Source organism: Podarcis liolepis (genome assembly GCF_965112155.1).
Source record: "Podarcis liolepis genome assembly, chromosome: 1".
Taxonomy (NCBI): domain Eukaryota; kingdom Metazoa; phylum Chordata; class Lepidosauria; order Squamata; family Lacertidae; genus Podarcis; species Podarcis liolepis.
In genome coordinates, this window is record NC_139554.1 from 88,956,007 (window position 1) to 88,971,465 (window position 15,459).

General features: G+C 41.0%; 1 protein-coding gene across 3 annotated transcripts in view; it reads right to left on the bottom strand.

Moving 5' to 3' along the window:
• Window positions 1–15,459, bottom strand: part of CNTNAP5 (contactin associated protein family member 5) — a 317,753-nt gene that overhangs the window by 132,382 nt on the left and 169,912 nt on the right. For all 3 annotated transcript variants that reach the window (XR_014522322.1, XM_083488630.1, XM_083488631.1), the window contains 2 exons: window positions 14,522–14,693; window positions 1,962–2,068 (listed from right to left, as the gene is read on the bottom strand). Coding sequence is in view for 2 of the 3 variants with exons in the window: in XM_083488630.1 (XP_083344756.1) it covers window positions 1,962–2,068; window positions 14,522–14,693 (279 nt within the window). In the remaining variant the exon portion in view is untranslated. The remainder of the gene's footprint in view (window positions 1–1,961; window positions 2,069–14,521; window positions 14,694–15,459) is intronic.

Sequence of the window (15,459 nt, forward strand, 5' to 3'; positions counted from 1 at the left end):
AAAAATTCAAACATCCATGCCTAGAAATATGTCAATTTAGTACAAATGTTCTGTTGGGTAAGTACATTTTCATCTATTTCTGTGAAACAAATACCTTCAGCTATTGTTCATGCTGAAATCTGCCAAAAAGAACCCTATCATCCAAGCTCTCCGGGTTCACCTGTACTGAATGCAATAAAGGAACACCACCGCAAAAGAGAAGAAAATGAAAAAGTGCCTCCGTCTAGCAGAGTACAATGGGCAAATGAATTGCAGTTAGAGCCTCTGGGGTGGAGGGGCGGGGAGGCAGGCTACTCAGGGATGGGACATGTGGATACACACCATGCTGATTCCTATCCCACCCTTCCTTTGTAGCAACGTGAGATTAGCTAGATACCAGCTATGTGGCCAAACAGGAATGTTCTCCATATATGCCAGTTAGCTGGAATGTATGTTGTTGATAATTATTGCATTTGTTAGCCGCGTTTCACACTACTGTATACTGCAGGCCATGGAAAGAATAGTCAGATGGGCTGCTGTGATTATCAGGTTAATTTGGTCTCTTTCAGCAGGAAATGAAGCAGGTACGAAGGAGATTTGATTCCATCTCAAAGCCATTGCCTGCAGCCCACTAATTTTATGCAACACCTTCTGCTTCTCCCTGTAATCATTTAGACAGTGAGGAAATAAGGCCGTGCCTGTAGCCTTCTTTCCCCAGCTGCTCATGTTATGTGGCTTTTGATCGTGGCCTCCATTTTGTCCTCAGAATTCAGCCAAAGATGGGTTTGGCTGAAGTGGATGTACATAGGAAATGACACTCCTCGCCCTGCTTTGGTTTTATAATATCACCAACCTTGTAATTAATTTCTCTATGCTTGGCCTTCTGACTAGGGAGGTCATGAGGATCCAATAAGTTATTTCCTCCTCAGGAAGCTAGCTTGCAAAAATGGTTATTTTTGTTATGGTTGGAGCACTCCCCAATCAGCACCCCATGGAAACAACCACCCATCCCCAACTTGGACAGCCACTCCAGAGGGACCCCGACTGAAATGGATCTAGAAAATCAGTTTCCTTCCAAAGTGCCTGAGAATCTGGTTTGCGGCCACCTGCTCAAGAACCTTGCCCAAGAAGGGGCAAGTGAGATAATGAGAAAATTGATTTATAAACAAAACAACACTATGCTACAGGTCTCCAGAGATAGGATCCCTCAACCAGTTCAGAACTGCAAGACACAACAACAACAACGAAAAATGACACTTCCAGGATAAGCTAAAAACCTCAAGTGACATAACTTGTTCTCAAAAGGCAAATCCATTCAGGAAGGCCATTCTCCTAGGTCAACCTTCTAGATTGACTGCCATCATCCTTCCAGTTTAACTACCTACAGTATATCTTTGTTTGAATACCTGCTCAAATCTACCAATCACTAGAAGTTTTCCCGACTTTACTCAATCCCTTTTTGTTCTGATGCCTTCTCATTGGTCATTTTTTTCAATTCCCCTTTACACACTTTCGGATTCCCTACCAATCGTTCAAAGATCAGGTTTTAATTTTCTTTTGGTTTCTTCTTTGCTTGCTCTCCTCTCCCTGAGCACCCCTTGCAAGACTCTTTCAATATTATCTCTACTCACCCCATCCAGGCATTATCCAAGTGTATGCCAGGAACATGTTTAACCTGCTTCTGGACTTCAGGCTTGGTGAAGGATCAAGGTCTGTGATCCTCTTTCAACAAAGATTTGAAATTACTGTGGGCATAGATGTCTATGCTCAGTGCCTGGGCCCCAGCTTTTTATACCTACTTACAAGTAGGTCTCATTGAATTTCGTGATTAATTCTTTTCTAATATAGGACTGGGGTGTGAATTAACTTCCCAACTTTCCATTTCTTGAACCTGTGTAACAGAAACACTTTGCATTTTTGCTAAATGATAAATTCCCCTCTGTGCTTTTACGCTACAGTCATTTACAATGTGATCCACTTACAATTATGACAGGTTGTTCCTGTGTAGCCAGTTTCACCACAATCACAATGGAATGTTGTCCAGGATTGGGAGCATTCTCCTCCATGTTCACAGTAGTCTGGTAGACACCTGGGTGAGGAGGGTGAGAAAGGACAGTTCAGCAAGAGCAACAACAAAGGTATTAGTTGCTTTTAACCAGATTACATATGCAATGAAATGTGCAACATATTGCCCTTTGCATAACTTTTCCTAACCCACTATGTTTCCTATGACTACAAACATTGGTGCATAGATGGAAACCATTCCTAGGTTTTCTGCTTAGCTTAAAACAAAGGTGTTCAAAAGAATAGCTTGCACTGAACAGAATGAATTCAAAACCAAGTCAAAATTAACACCAAAAAAGAGGTTAGCTTTGTGTTCTTTCTGTGTCTAGGCAACATAAAATGTATGTTTTATTCTGGCCTCTGATAAGGAGTAGTAATGTAAGATGAACAGAGATGCAAAACTTTCATCATGTTTTTCTGTTTGCACTGACATTTCGGATGCTAAACTGAGTATCTGGCTATACTAGGTTCAAGGATATATGAGTAAAGAGAGCTATTAAAAATAAAAATAAAAAGAGAACGGATTGTGAATAATATACTTTATGCTCTCACTCTCACCAGATTTTCTCCAGAGCTCTGATACCAAGTACTAGTGAAATGAAGAAAGCAACATGAACTGCAGTAAAGCACAGGAAGTCAACAGAAGTGGGAACAGTGGGTGGTGGACCCAACCTGAGAGCTCATTTCAAAGCCTTAGTTATGTGGACATAAATGCAGAATCAGCTTTGCTGGTACTCTTGAGGGCTAGGTTTCCCCTCAGAATAGAACTTAAAGCAGATTTCTCCCAGGTACTACACTTTAAATATTTATGAAATTTTATTGGGACAAAGAAAAAGTCTGTTTGGAGTTTTTCAGACTCTGGCTCACTCACTTGGGAGGAAGATCCAGTCTGAACTCCTGGCATCATTCCCATGTTAAAATGATATCACGTGACTCTGGGGCCCTGGTGATTAAGATCCTCTCCTGGAACATAGCAGGCTGGAGGGAAAAGGCCAATGACCCTGAAGACATTTGTTTTATCAAGTCATTTGACATCACCTTATCACAAGAAACCTGGGCTCACTGTGAAATAAACTTGGAGGAATTCAATTCGTACTCCGTCCTAGCTCATAAATCCAACATCATGGGCCGATATAAAGCGGGACTAACCCTTCTCTGCACTCGGCAGCCTAATCTTTAAATCATTTCCCTCCAGCCATGAAATCATTTCCCTCCAGCCACATGACAACATTGCCCAGGCATTCTTATTGAGAAATTCAAACTTGGTTCTAATTATAATTAACGTTTATATCCCCCCTTGTCCTGACAAGCAAACATTGATGGGCTATTGGAACCAACTCACATCATTTTTGGAAAAACTGGAGACCAACAATTGCAGGTGATTTCAATGCAAGAGTGGGTAAAGACAATTTTGAGCTTGTGAGAGAGATGGGCTTCAACAATGAGGATCCCCTGCCCGAGCTTCTCTCTGTCATGTGACATTCCAGAGACACCCATATAAATGAAGCTGGAGTTTGCCTTGCCAAGTTGTGTGTGCATTTCGACAGAGTGATCCTGAATGGTTTATTACCAGGTGACCTGCTAGGAGAATTCATGTTCGTCTCCAGGAGAGGAAATAGAGTGATCGCCTACATCTTAGGCTCCTCTGCTCTGACAAACCAGGTTTAAACCTTTCAGGTGGGAGACCGCATTGAGACCAATCACCTTCCTGTGATTCTAACTATTAACTCCCCCTTCCGCATGCATCCTCTTCAAGAACCCCCTGCCAACAGAACTGATCCAGCTCAAGCCATGAACTTTATGGTGAGCAACCGCACCCATGGTGATTATTCATCTTTGACTCTGGCCACCAAATTTAACAATCCTGTGCTCACATCTGCATTGCCTCTAACTCCTGGTGCAAGCAAAGATTCCCTGCTTAGAGTCCCTTGGACCACAGGCTCACTTCACAAACTTCTCCAGCTCTTCCAAACAGAGATCATGTTGGAACATAGAGCTTCTATAATTAACTCGGTAATCCCCCAAGAAGCTATTGAATGATTTGTAATCCTAATAACATCTCTGAATGAGTTTTCAAAACAACAATTCAAAGTGTGAAAACAACCGAAGGTTGTGATCTGGTTTGATAAGGAATGCAGAGATCTCAAAGAACACATCCGGAATATCTTCTGACAACACCGTAAGGAAAAAGCCACTGCCCTACCCCCAGAATATTTCAAGTCTAAAAATTTACCGCAGCATCTTATTTTGGAAAAAGAGATCTGAACATACCAACAAACAATGGAAACATCTCCACTATGCCATACAATGAAAGTTGATTCTCGTCCTTAGTTTCTGGGGCATTTAACATCAATCTCCTCTCCACCTATTTCGCCTAATGGTTGGTACCACTACTTTTCAAGTGCCTTGCATGAAGATCTTTCCAGTGGGACAGCTTGTCATCATGCAAATTGCATGCCCCTGAGTGTCTTCCAGTTTCATCAGATGAAATAAAAATGTTAATAGGGAAGTTAAAGCAAGGGGAAGCTGCTGGCCCAGATGGCATAGGTCCCAATGTTCTTAAACTAGACCCTGATGGTGGGCTTCCTTGCTGGCCAACCTATTCATAAGGGTAGATATGACTGGACTTATGCCAGAGGCATGGACCAGCACAATCATTGTTCCAATATACAAAAAGGGAGCACACACATTACCATCCAACTACAGACCAATAAGCCTCCTCCCCACAGTGGAGAAGCTATATGTTAAACATCTTCTGGGAAAGCTTACCCAGTGGATGTCCCAATTTGCATTACCAGGCCCTGACCAGGTGGCTTTTTCCAGGGCAAAACCACCTTGGATCATTGTGTCATTCCAGCTGCTCTGGAACAAACTGTCCAATTGAACATCAATGAAAGGTTACTCTTTCTCATCAGAAAACTACACACCTCCACATGCTGCCAGGTGAGATGCTCCCAATCAGGCAGGCTAACCCCCAAAACATTGCCAACAAAGGGGTAAAGCAGGGTTGCATCTTAGCCCCGTTTTATTCAACCTCTTCTTAAACGACCTTGCACCCTGTTTACATGGGGTGGGTGGCCATTGCCTGAAGCTCAGCTCCATCCACAATCCCATATTACTATATACCGATGGCACAGTCATCTTGTCTCGCACAAGGGTTGGCTTGAAGTGGCTTCTGGGCCACTGCCAGAAATATTGTATAGCCAACAGACTGGAACTGAAATTTGCAAAATCTAAAGTGCTTGATTTCTCAAGATCTTAGAAGCCTCATAGGTGGGAGATCGGTGGAAACCCGTTGGAACAGGTTAATATAAATACCTAGGCATCCACTTCCAGTTTAATGTTTCCTGTAAGCTTGGACTTAACGGAGCAGATACTCTAGCTCTGGCTATCACCCGTTTCTTCTTTAGGGAATCAGTTTGTTCCATCTGCACTGAAGGTCTTTAACACCAAAGTAGCCCCACAACTCCTGTATAGCATTCCATTATGGATTGGCACAGTTAGCCAATCGTTGGAACACACCCAATCCAAATTTCTGGGGAAAAATAGTGGGGCTGCCAAATTGTGTGCCATATACAGCCATGTGTCTGGAAACTGGAAAAAGGCTGCTGGAAACCAAAGCATGACTCACCATTATAACATTCTGGCTCTACCTACATTTCATGTCCAGTCCGTCTTCTTTAACTTTCCACATGCTGACAGAATCCCACCACTCCAAATGCCTAGCTTGCACTGAGAGCAAGATCAGAACCTGTGGCCTATCACTCGAGTCACTGCTTATGCTCCCACAATTGAAAGTATTCCAGACATTCAAGTGCAGAATCCTAGAGATTGAATTCCAAACCCTTTGCACTGCTGCCAACAAAACCTGTTCCCCATTGAGGTTGGGAATTCTACCCTTGTTTGGCCAGGACACTCCATATTTACACCAGCTTTATGATCCCCACCTACACAGAGATCTTTCCCTCGCGAGATTTCACGTCTTACCGTCTGCAGTTTTGCAAGGTAGATTCTCAAAATCTCCATAGATAGATGAAAGATACTGCCCTTGTGGCACAAAACAGGTTGAATCCATCACACACGTTCTATTTTATTGCCCATTTTATGCAAATATATATATATGATAAGTATTTGCCCCTCTTATTGAAGGTGGGGATTAATCACACTGACTCTTCCAGGGTGTCTCATGTGTTGAACAATTGTAGTAATGGCGTTGTGGAGAATGTGGCAAGATTTTTGAGTGACACTATGAAATTACGCCACCATAGGTCCTAAGGGCCATCTTCATACCTCATGATGTCTGGACAGTTTTATCCTAAAGTATCTCGTACTATATTTCATTAATTGTGTTGTGTTGTGATCCATGTATACGATGCACTTTTTTAATGCCAATAAAGGAGATTGATCGATGATTGAATGTTATCAGAGTAGCAAGGATGAAGTGCCACTGCTCACAGTAGATTGTACTGAGCTACATGGAGCTACGTTTGGTTTCCATGAAAAACAACTTTGTAATTTGTCCTGCACAGCATCACATCAAGGTATTTTTCACTGCCCCCTGCAGTCCCTTTTCTCTCCCCACCCCATTCATTTTCAAAATGTAGGTTGAAATCTTTTTTTTTAATGCCCTTAAGAAGGATTTAACTTATTTTGTTTATTCAGAAACAAGCTGACTTTGCTTATGATTTTAGTCAGATAACTAACACTTCTTTTTTTAAAAAAGGAATTATGTGCTATGTGATTCTACTGAGGGACACAGTACTATAGTTAGCATTGTGAGGTTATTGTATCTAATTAGCTAACAATTATTTGTCTAATTACCTCATAATTATTTATCAGAATTAGCCTAGCAGAGATATTATCCACACTAAACATATAATCAAGGGCTTGATATCCTGTCGTGCATTTGCTTTCACCACCTTTACTGTGTGTTACTCATGCAGAAACAGGGCCAACTCCACATATTTTTCTGCCTAAGCCAAAGGACAAGATGGTGTATATCCAGTCCACCCAAAATTCATGTGCAGAAGCCTAAAAGCCTGACAACTGAATTTTTCTTCTCACTAGCTTAGGAGGTGCAGGTCAGGAATACACAGCTCTATCCAATCCCTGCCTCTCATCATCTGCCACCTGAGGCTGCTACCTAATAGTAGTGCTGGTCCTGCCCAGAAATATAGCTTTGTTTAAAGCTATAGGTAAAGTACAATTCCACACCTTGACAGGGAAAACTTTGATTATAAGTGAGATGAATAAGGATCTATTTATTCACATTGTTGAAAGGCATAACCCACAGTTAATATGTATCTCACTCTGTGTAGTATAGATATTGTGTGTGTGTGTGTGTGTGTGTGTATGTGTGTGTGCGTGTGTTTAGTCTTTGGTTCTGTGACCACTTGATCCTTAGAGGAAATGAAGAAATGACCTATACAAAAATAGTAAATCCAGATGAGTTTCTTATCTGGCAGGGCCAATAGTTTTGGAATACAAGTTCTCTCTCTCTCTCTCTCTCTCTCTCTCTCTCTCTCACACACACACACACACACACACACACACATATGAGATAACTTGTATTCCAAAACTTTTGGCCCTGCCTGATAAGAAACTTATCTGGATATACTGTTTCAGTATAGGTCATTTATATCCCCTGTGAATAAAATTAATAAAAATTATCTCACACAACACATATTGTATCACTTTATGTGTGTGATAGTGACAGCACAAACATGCTTGGGTTTTCAACCCCTCCACTGTGGCCTTGTAAAAATACACTGTTGTCCCTCACAGTCATTATCAGCAGTACTGTGTTAGAGAGAAGTGTCTCGATAAAATTGCCTCTGTCTCAATTTACTTATGTCTTAGATTCTGTTTTATAAATTCTGCTTTCAGGCAGGAACTAGCTGCTGCCGGCATCGTCACCTCCTGGACACAGGCATCCAAGCTATGTCCAAGGACAAGTCCAAAGAGACAAAATGTGGATACTGGACTGTAGCTTGAGAGTCCTGGATTCTTCCGGAGAGTTTATCTGGACAAATAAATGAGGAATGTCTCTGGTTGCTTGTGCTTTCTGGATAACAGTCCTATTTCTACAGTAGTAGCCTAGGAAGAGGGTGCTGGGAATTATAAAAGGAATAATCAAAACTATGGGGCCTTGCCCCATGGCATTATCCCTCTTTCTGTCCATGGAAGTTATCAGAGAAAGTGGCTTCCTGTTGCGACTCCTTCCCCAGCTTGTTCTGGCTTGATTGCCTAATTTCACACTGTCCTTGCTCCTGACAAATAATAAACAAACTCTTGCCAGATAATTATCACAGAAGGAGTTCTCGGCTCTCTGAGAGCTGGCAATGCCATTTCTCAGTTTTATTATGCCTCCCTGTCAGGCATACTTGAGGAACAATCAGATAGGGAAACCCAGCCATCTCCAACTGCATGATCAAGCCTGTATATAAACAGGGCACTGCACAACAAAAGAACCTGGGCTACAAAAAAATGAATGCGTAATTTTAGTCTAGCTTATCTGAAAATTCCATTATAGGAACACAGGAAGCTGCCTTGGTCCATTCTCATGATGGTCTACACTGGCAGCTCTCCAGAGATTCAGCCAGGAGTTTTTCCCAGTCCTGCTTGGAGATGCATGAAAGCAGGGTACAGATTTCAACAAATGCATTCTCCAAAATTCTCCAATAATTTGGGGGAGAAGTCAGAATAAGAAACTGGACGAGTTTTCGGAAAATTCTTGTCCAGGGAAACTGGTTCAGGTTTATTGTCTATGGTTCAGTCCCTGACATCTTCAGCTATACATAGCAGTTCAGGCAACAGTATTGGATTAAAAAATGGCTGTGCAATCCTATGTATGCCTATTCACAATTAAATGGGTATTCCTGTATATGACTGTAGCATTGTTCATTGAATTGTGAAGTTGCCAGACATAAGTTGACTCACATAAGGCAGCTCCATATGGTCATATGTCCATCCCATCCATCTCACTTGACAGTTGCAGGCCATGACAGCTTGTTTACTTGCCTGTGCTTCACTCAGGAACAGCCCATGCATAGCTCAAGGGAGCCATTCAGGCCCTTCTAGCATCAGGTTACCGTGTTACATTTAATTCCAAGGCAATCCACTGATCATGAGGGAGTGGTTATGCAAACAGTGTAAACTCTGAAAATTGTGTACTGTCAGGAAGGGAAAGGTGAGTGCACAATGAAAGTTCAGGATCCCCAAAGACAGGGTGTTAAAGGCAGTGAAGGAAGGAGTGCAAAGCAATGTCTTCTCTCGACAACTTTTTCTAGCTCACTGCAGGTTAATTATTCCAGGGCAAAGACAATATTAAATATTTGCTTCTTCAATCCCAGCAAGGGAATTTGATTTCACTATAAAACAAATAAAGTTGAAACACACAGGGCATAATTAGAACGAAGATTCTCCAGTTTCCATGGCCAGTTTTAAAGAAAAAAGAATTAATAAGTTGAGATCAGCTGTATCCCACAAATTAAATGTTAAAGAGCTTGCATGTGCAAAAACAACCCTCTGTTTTCATTTTCTCCTCTCCTTTTCATTTCTGTCTCTCTCTTTTCTTAGCCTGCAATAGGATGTAATTTCCCTCTGGTCTGCTTTCTATAATACAACACGAACAATTTTGAGCAGAAAATGCTAAGTCTGAAATTAAATTTCCAAGCATAAATTCAGGTTGGTTTAAGAACATCAGGGCAGGCAGAAAGGAGAATCATCTATTTAAAAGCAATCTCTGATTAGGAGTAGTGCTCTGCCTAAAATAATTTCCCTTTTTTGGTGTTTTGTTTGTTTGGTTGGTTGGTTTTGCATTATTCATCATTTAATGAGGAACAGCATGCACTTGAAAATTATCAAACCGGGGAGAAAGTTCAGTGACATTAACATGGGTGGGGACAGAGTTTTTGTCATGCTTTCCTTACTTCTGAAGTAGCCAATGGGTATCCTTTCTTTCACTCTGCACATCATCTCACTAGTGATCTGCACTCTACAGCCTTTGTGTCCAAAGTATATAATATATCTCATTTATGTTGGAAAGGTAGGGACTATTAACAATATACAAGTCTAGCTATCACATCCTGTCTTCATGTTTTGTCCCATTTAAGACCTTCTCTCTTGGAGTTCTGTTTGGATTGAACATCAGGGCAACAAATAGCTGGACCTGAATTGTTTTATCTGTATATATTGGAAAGTGTTTTGTCTGTCCATTTATTTGTTCTCTATAGGGTTAGCTGCTTCTCAATATATTGCCACCAAATATGACATAAGGGTTTGTGAGGTGGAGGTGGCAGACTTCATCACTGTTTGGATACTGGGAGCCATTTAGAATCAATGTGGTGATCTGAAATGTCAGTTTGACCTGACTCTGCCTGTTTTTTGACATAGATTTGGCTGCCACTAAAATATTAAACTCAAAATGAAAGTGTGGGGTGGAGGTGGGGCGTCTTCATTGACATTTGAATGCCAGCTGCCATTCTGAATCAAGAATCATAGAATCATAGAGTTGGAAGAGACTACAAGGGCTATCGAGTCCAACCCCCTGCCAAGCAGGGTAGACTAAGACAAGACTTTAGTGTTACTTCACCCAATTTATGGTGGGCCTGAACTAAAAAAAAAAAAAATACACCATACATATACAAATCACAATTCTTTGGGTTTCTAAAAAATTCTGAGCAGCAGAAGGGAGTGAGTTATTTGAGAGTGGGTAAAAATAGGTCGCTGTTCAAGAACAATGGGAAAAACAATAAAAGCTATGAAAAGACATGGATAAGGAACGGGGGAATGAGGCAAATTACAATTACATGAGGACTGAGGGGATAAGCAATAGGTCGCAAACATCCCAATTCGGATTTTTACCTTTACAGTAAAGATGGATTATATTTCATTAACCATGTTACTACCCACCCACCCCCTGCCTGTCTGTGACCTATGGTCTTTGTACTTGAAACCAATGATGACAAACTAATAGGAAAGTAGTGAGACTTCCCAGAGCCATTTCCCCCAAAATTTGTCCTTCTGTATTTTCATCTATTTGCTGTTAATTGGTTTCACCTATATTTCCACACAGGCTGTGATGATAGCGTCCATCACCCAGTAATCCACCAAGTCCCTTTGAAACCTTCTGAAATTGCTTTTGTAAACTTAGTGCCTTTCCACAGAACCTGTGGTGCTTAAAATATCCGTTACGTGTTCATCAAAGTCATCCGTGTGCTCGACAGAAATTTCATTATCCTTATTGTGGTTTCTGGTAGAAAATAGAGAGATAAAATTCCTCTTCACTGAAAAGCTGGAGCATTCTATTCATCTATTTTATCAGCCAACCAGCGACAGAGCTGAGATTTACTGCAGAAGAATTTCACAACTTCAACAAGGTAATTTTACAGAGGTTTTCAGTTGTAAGCACTGGGAATGCTTTTCAAAGAGGTTGAAATAACACATATGGAACACAGCAGTACAGAATGGTGGACTCTGGGGCTCTCATTACATTAATTATTTGGTGACTGGTATTCTAGATATATTCTTGTGGAATCATAGTGTATACTTCTTTAATGCAAAGTGTAAAACTCGAAGTACAAAAAAAGCAGGTACAGTGTTGCACTGTGGTTTTGTTTCTGTTTTCACTGCATAGCTGCCAGTATCTGCGCTGATCCTGAAAGTAAGTGTAGGCCGGATAAGCTTTAGAGAGCCCCCCCCCCCACTGGAGTGGAGTAGGAATCGAGTGGGCAGATATCCAGTCTTTGTGAATTCTGATATTAATTCAGGGGTGTGGAACATGTGGCCCTCCAGATGTTGCTGAGCTACAGCTCCCATAATCTCTGAGCATTGGCCATGCTGACTTGTGCTGATGGAAGCTGAAATATGTCTTCAGGGCCAACGTCTTCCTGACTTGATCTGTGCCTGGATTAAGTACTGATCTTCACAAAGAGGGAGGAGGAGGAGGAGGAGGAGGAGGAGGAGGAGGAGGAGAATATAGCTATCCATGGGACTTTACACTTCTCCCAATATTGCAATACAGCTCTTGGCTCAAAGAAACATGTCAAACTCCATGTAATTTTTAAAGAGATAGAACATATCCCAAAATAGTATTTAAATATGGATTTGCATGCAATTTTTTATGTAGATCTTTTTAAAAAAAATAAATTGCAGGTGAGTGTAGAAATAGAACAGAATGGACCTATGAATGAACACATGCTGCAAACAGGAAACAAACAGGTTCATCCATCCCTAAGGGTCAGATTAGTATGATGGCACATACGCTGGGGTTAGCTGGAACCCCCGAACCCTACCCAGGTTTATACCATTTATTTTACAAAAGTATTAGTTTCTTTATCATTTATTTGATCACCCTTCAAGTATGCATGAAGCCCATGAAGCCATGTCTGTCAGGTTCCCTGGCACCCAGGCATACATATTTAAGAACCCACATTTGTCTTTCATAACATATGATGTGACCCAGAGAACTATGGCTCATGTAATTTGGATGTTACACTTTTTGTTCCTCCAGCTTCAACAGTAATGTCAAAAGTGGGTCAGATTGCATGTATGGTGAAATACATATGCATGCGTTGTCATCTGGGGGTTCACCTGATTATCAGCGTTCCAACTTCTGTGCTATCTGTATCTTAGCTATAAGGTAACATGGGGACAATATAGGTAGAATTTTTCTAGGCTTTGTAACTGAGTACTATTGCAGATATGACTAAGTGAATGAAATGCTTGGGAATCTGTGTCATTCTCCCACAGCAGAAGTGGTAGTTATGCCTGCATCACTGACTCAGAAATAAGAGCCTCGGAAGCTTGCAGGGGAAAAGATCACTGGAGCAGCAGGAAGGTAAGCAGGAAAGAGATCCTCTTGCATTTGGTTTTTCCTCATTTTAAAAGAGAAAGGTCCCTGCCCTTGATTTCTTGAAGAAAGCCTGGAAAAGTAGGATGCTTTCAGAGACAAGTTCACTCATCTTTAGTTAGACTAACTGAACTAATATCCATTTTAGATATTTAATAAAACTGTGTCCTAATTTATTTTAATTACGGCCTCTTTCATTCCTTCTGGCATATGGGAGCAAGGACTTTACAGAAACAAAGTCTTTTCACCTAGCTCTGAACACTGCCTCTACACATACATACACCTCCCACATCCATTCCCAAACCAAGAAATTAATTGGGAGCTTAAAGCTCAAACTAAAAATAAGCAAGATACATTCTGAAAATTCAGTATATATTCATAATGAGGTAAGATTGAAAAGCACAGATTCACATATATGACCTCTTCCACCCCTCCACAGAGAGACTTTTGCAACTTGAACATAGATTAATTGCTCACTTAGTGTGAAAACTGGCAAACAAGACCACAAAATATTACAAGCTCACAAGCACTTTTACTAAGCCACACAGTTCACTTCTTTTTTAACCCACTCTTCATCACACGCGGTGTCAGGGTGGAGTATATATTAAAGTACAAATTCAAACAGTACAGTAATTCCAAGAAAAACATTAAAATCAATCATCATAATTTCTACATCCCTATTTTATAGTGCAAATTAATGCATGCCTATTCAGAAGCAAGGTTCATCAATTACCAGAGGACATGCTAATAATAATACAGTGGTACCTCAGGTTACATACGCTTCAGGTTACATACTCTTCAGGTTACAGACTCCACTAACCGAGAAATAGTACCTAGGGTTAAGAACTTTGCTTCAGGATGAGAACAGAAATCGTGTGGCGGTGGTGTGGCAGCAGTGGGAGACCCCATTAGCTAAAGTGGTGCTTCAGGTTAAGAACAGTTTCAGGTTAAGAGCGGACCTCCGGAACGAATTAAGTACATAACCAGAGGTACCACTGTAGCTATGTCTGCAGAGCTTCTTTTCCTGGTCATCTGAAGTGAACTCATCACTAGCAACTTGGAAACTGGATAAGGGGGAAATCACACTTTGGTACAGCAGGCTAGTTTTCAAGTTACTTCCTAAAATTCTGAAATTTCCACAACATGAATTGGGAGGGAGGTATTTTATTTTTTACTAAGCTTCTAAAATCTGCTATGGTATGCACTAACCTGCAACCTGTAAAGGATTCCATTTAAGCAAAACAGAAAGTGTGATAAAGCAATGACATGTTTTGATCATTCAAACATCTCCTTTTCTTTACCATCCCTTTACAACTTCAAAGCTATCAAATTCTGTTTGTGCATAAAATTTAATCTTTGCACAAATCTGCAGCTTGATTTAATTTGCATACTCCATCTCCCACAAACTAATATGGAGGGGGGAGGAGAGAGAGAGAGAGAGAAGGAGAGAGTGAGTGGAAGAGATGATGCTTCGTGCAATTCCAAATTCTTCCCAGCAATACTTTTTCCAGTTACTCCATTTCACCTAATGTTGGAGGATTAGAATTTTCACTTACAGCAAACTGTACTTATAAGCCACTTGGCTGAAAGAAAACAAAACACACAAGAAGAAGAGAGAATAATTACCTGTCTTTGATGCCACAGAGATCAATGCGCAAATCACTAAAATTCCCCAGGGAACCTTGCTGAACTAAAATGAGGTCCTTGGGCTGGTTATCAATAAAGATGAGTCTCATGCAGCCTTGAAAAGCCGTAATGGGATTTAAACATTTTGAATCGGTAAAATTGTCAGGGCACCCTGTGGGACAGAGAGGGGAGAAAAGAGTGAGATGAAGAATACTTAAATGATAATTTATTTCCTTGGGGGTTCACTGATGGAAGGTCTAATTATTCCTGGTGTTCTCATTGCCTGCTCGATGTGAGCAAGTTACAAATTCTATGGCAATAAATAAAAATTAAAGAAAGAAAGCAGGCAATAATGCTGACAGAATACAGATACTTGGAGAAGCTCAAAGTTTTTGCTTGTCTTCTTTTAAAGCTACAAAGTGCAGTCAAGATTCAGTAAAAGAGTTGCCACTGTTTTCAACTGGATGTTTGAGGATTGGATCTGAAGGGCAGAACCTACCAGGAGCATCTGTACAAATTCCATTAGGAAGGACCCTTGTATACCAGGTACAGCTGACCCTGTCATCTGGATGCAGCTGGCCCTACGTCACACAACCTTGTTATCCACTGAGGAGAAAAGAACCTTGTCCAAAGGACAGATCTGGCTATATTAGGTTATCAGGGATCTTTGTTGAATCTGAACTTTGGCTCCACACAATACTAGCATCATCCAAGCTTGGAGGGCAGCCATGCCTCCTCTTAAGGTTGACAAGGCACGGCAGGGAGTGAGTTGATTAGTGAAAACTTCATTCTGGCCCAAGTGGGTGGAATAACATTCTCATAGTGCAAAGAGGTTTGATTCTCCCTAGTTCTACAGAGATGATGGTGCCCACCTCTCTGTTCTGGGTTGTGACATTTTTTACAGAGGATCTGCAAAGAGCTCTCTATGAAATCTTGTG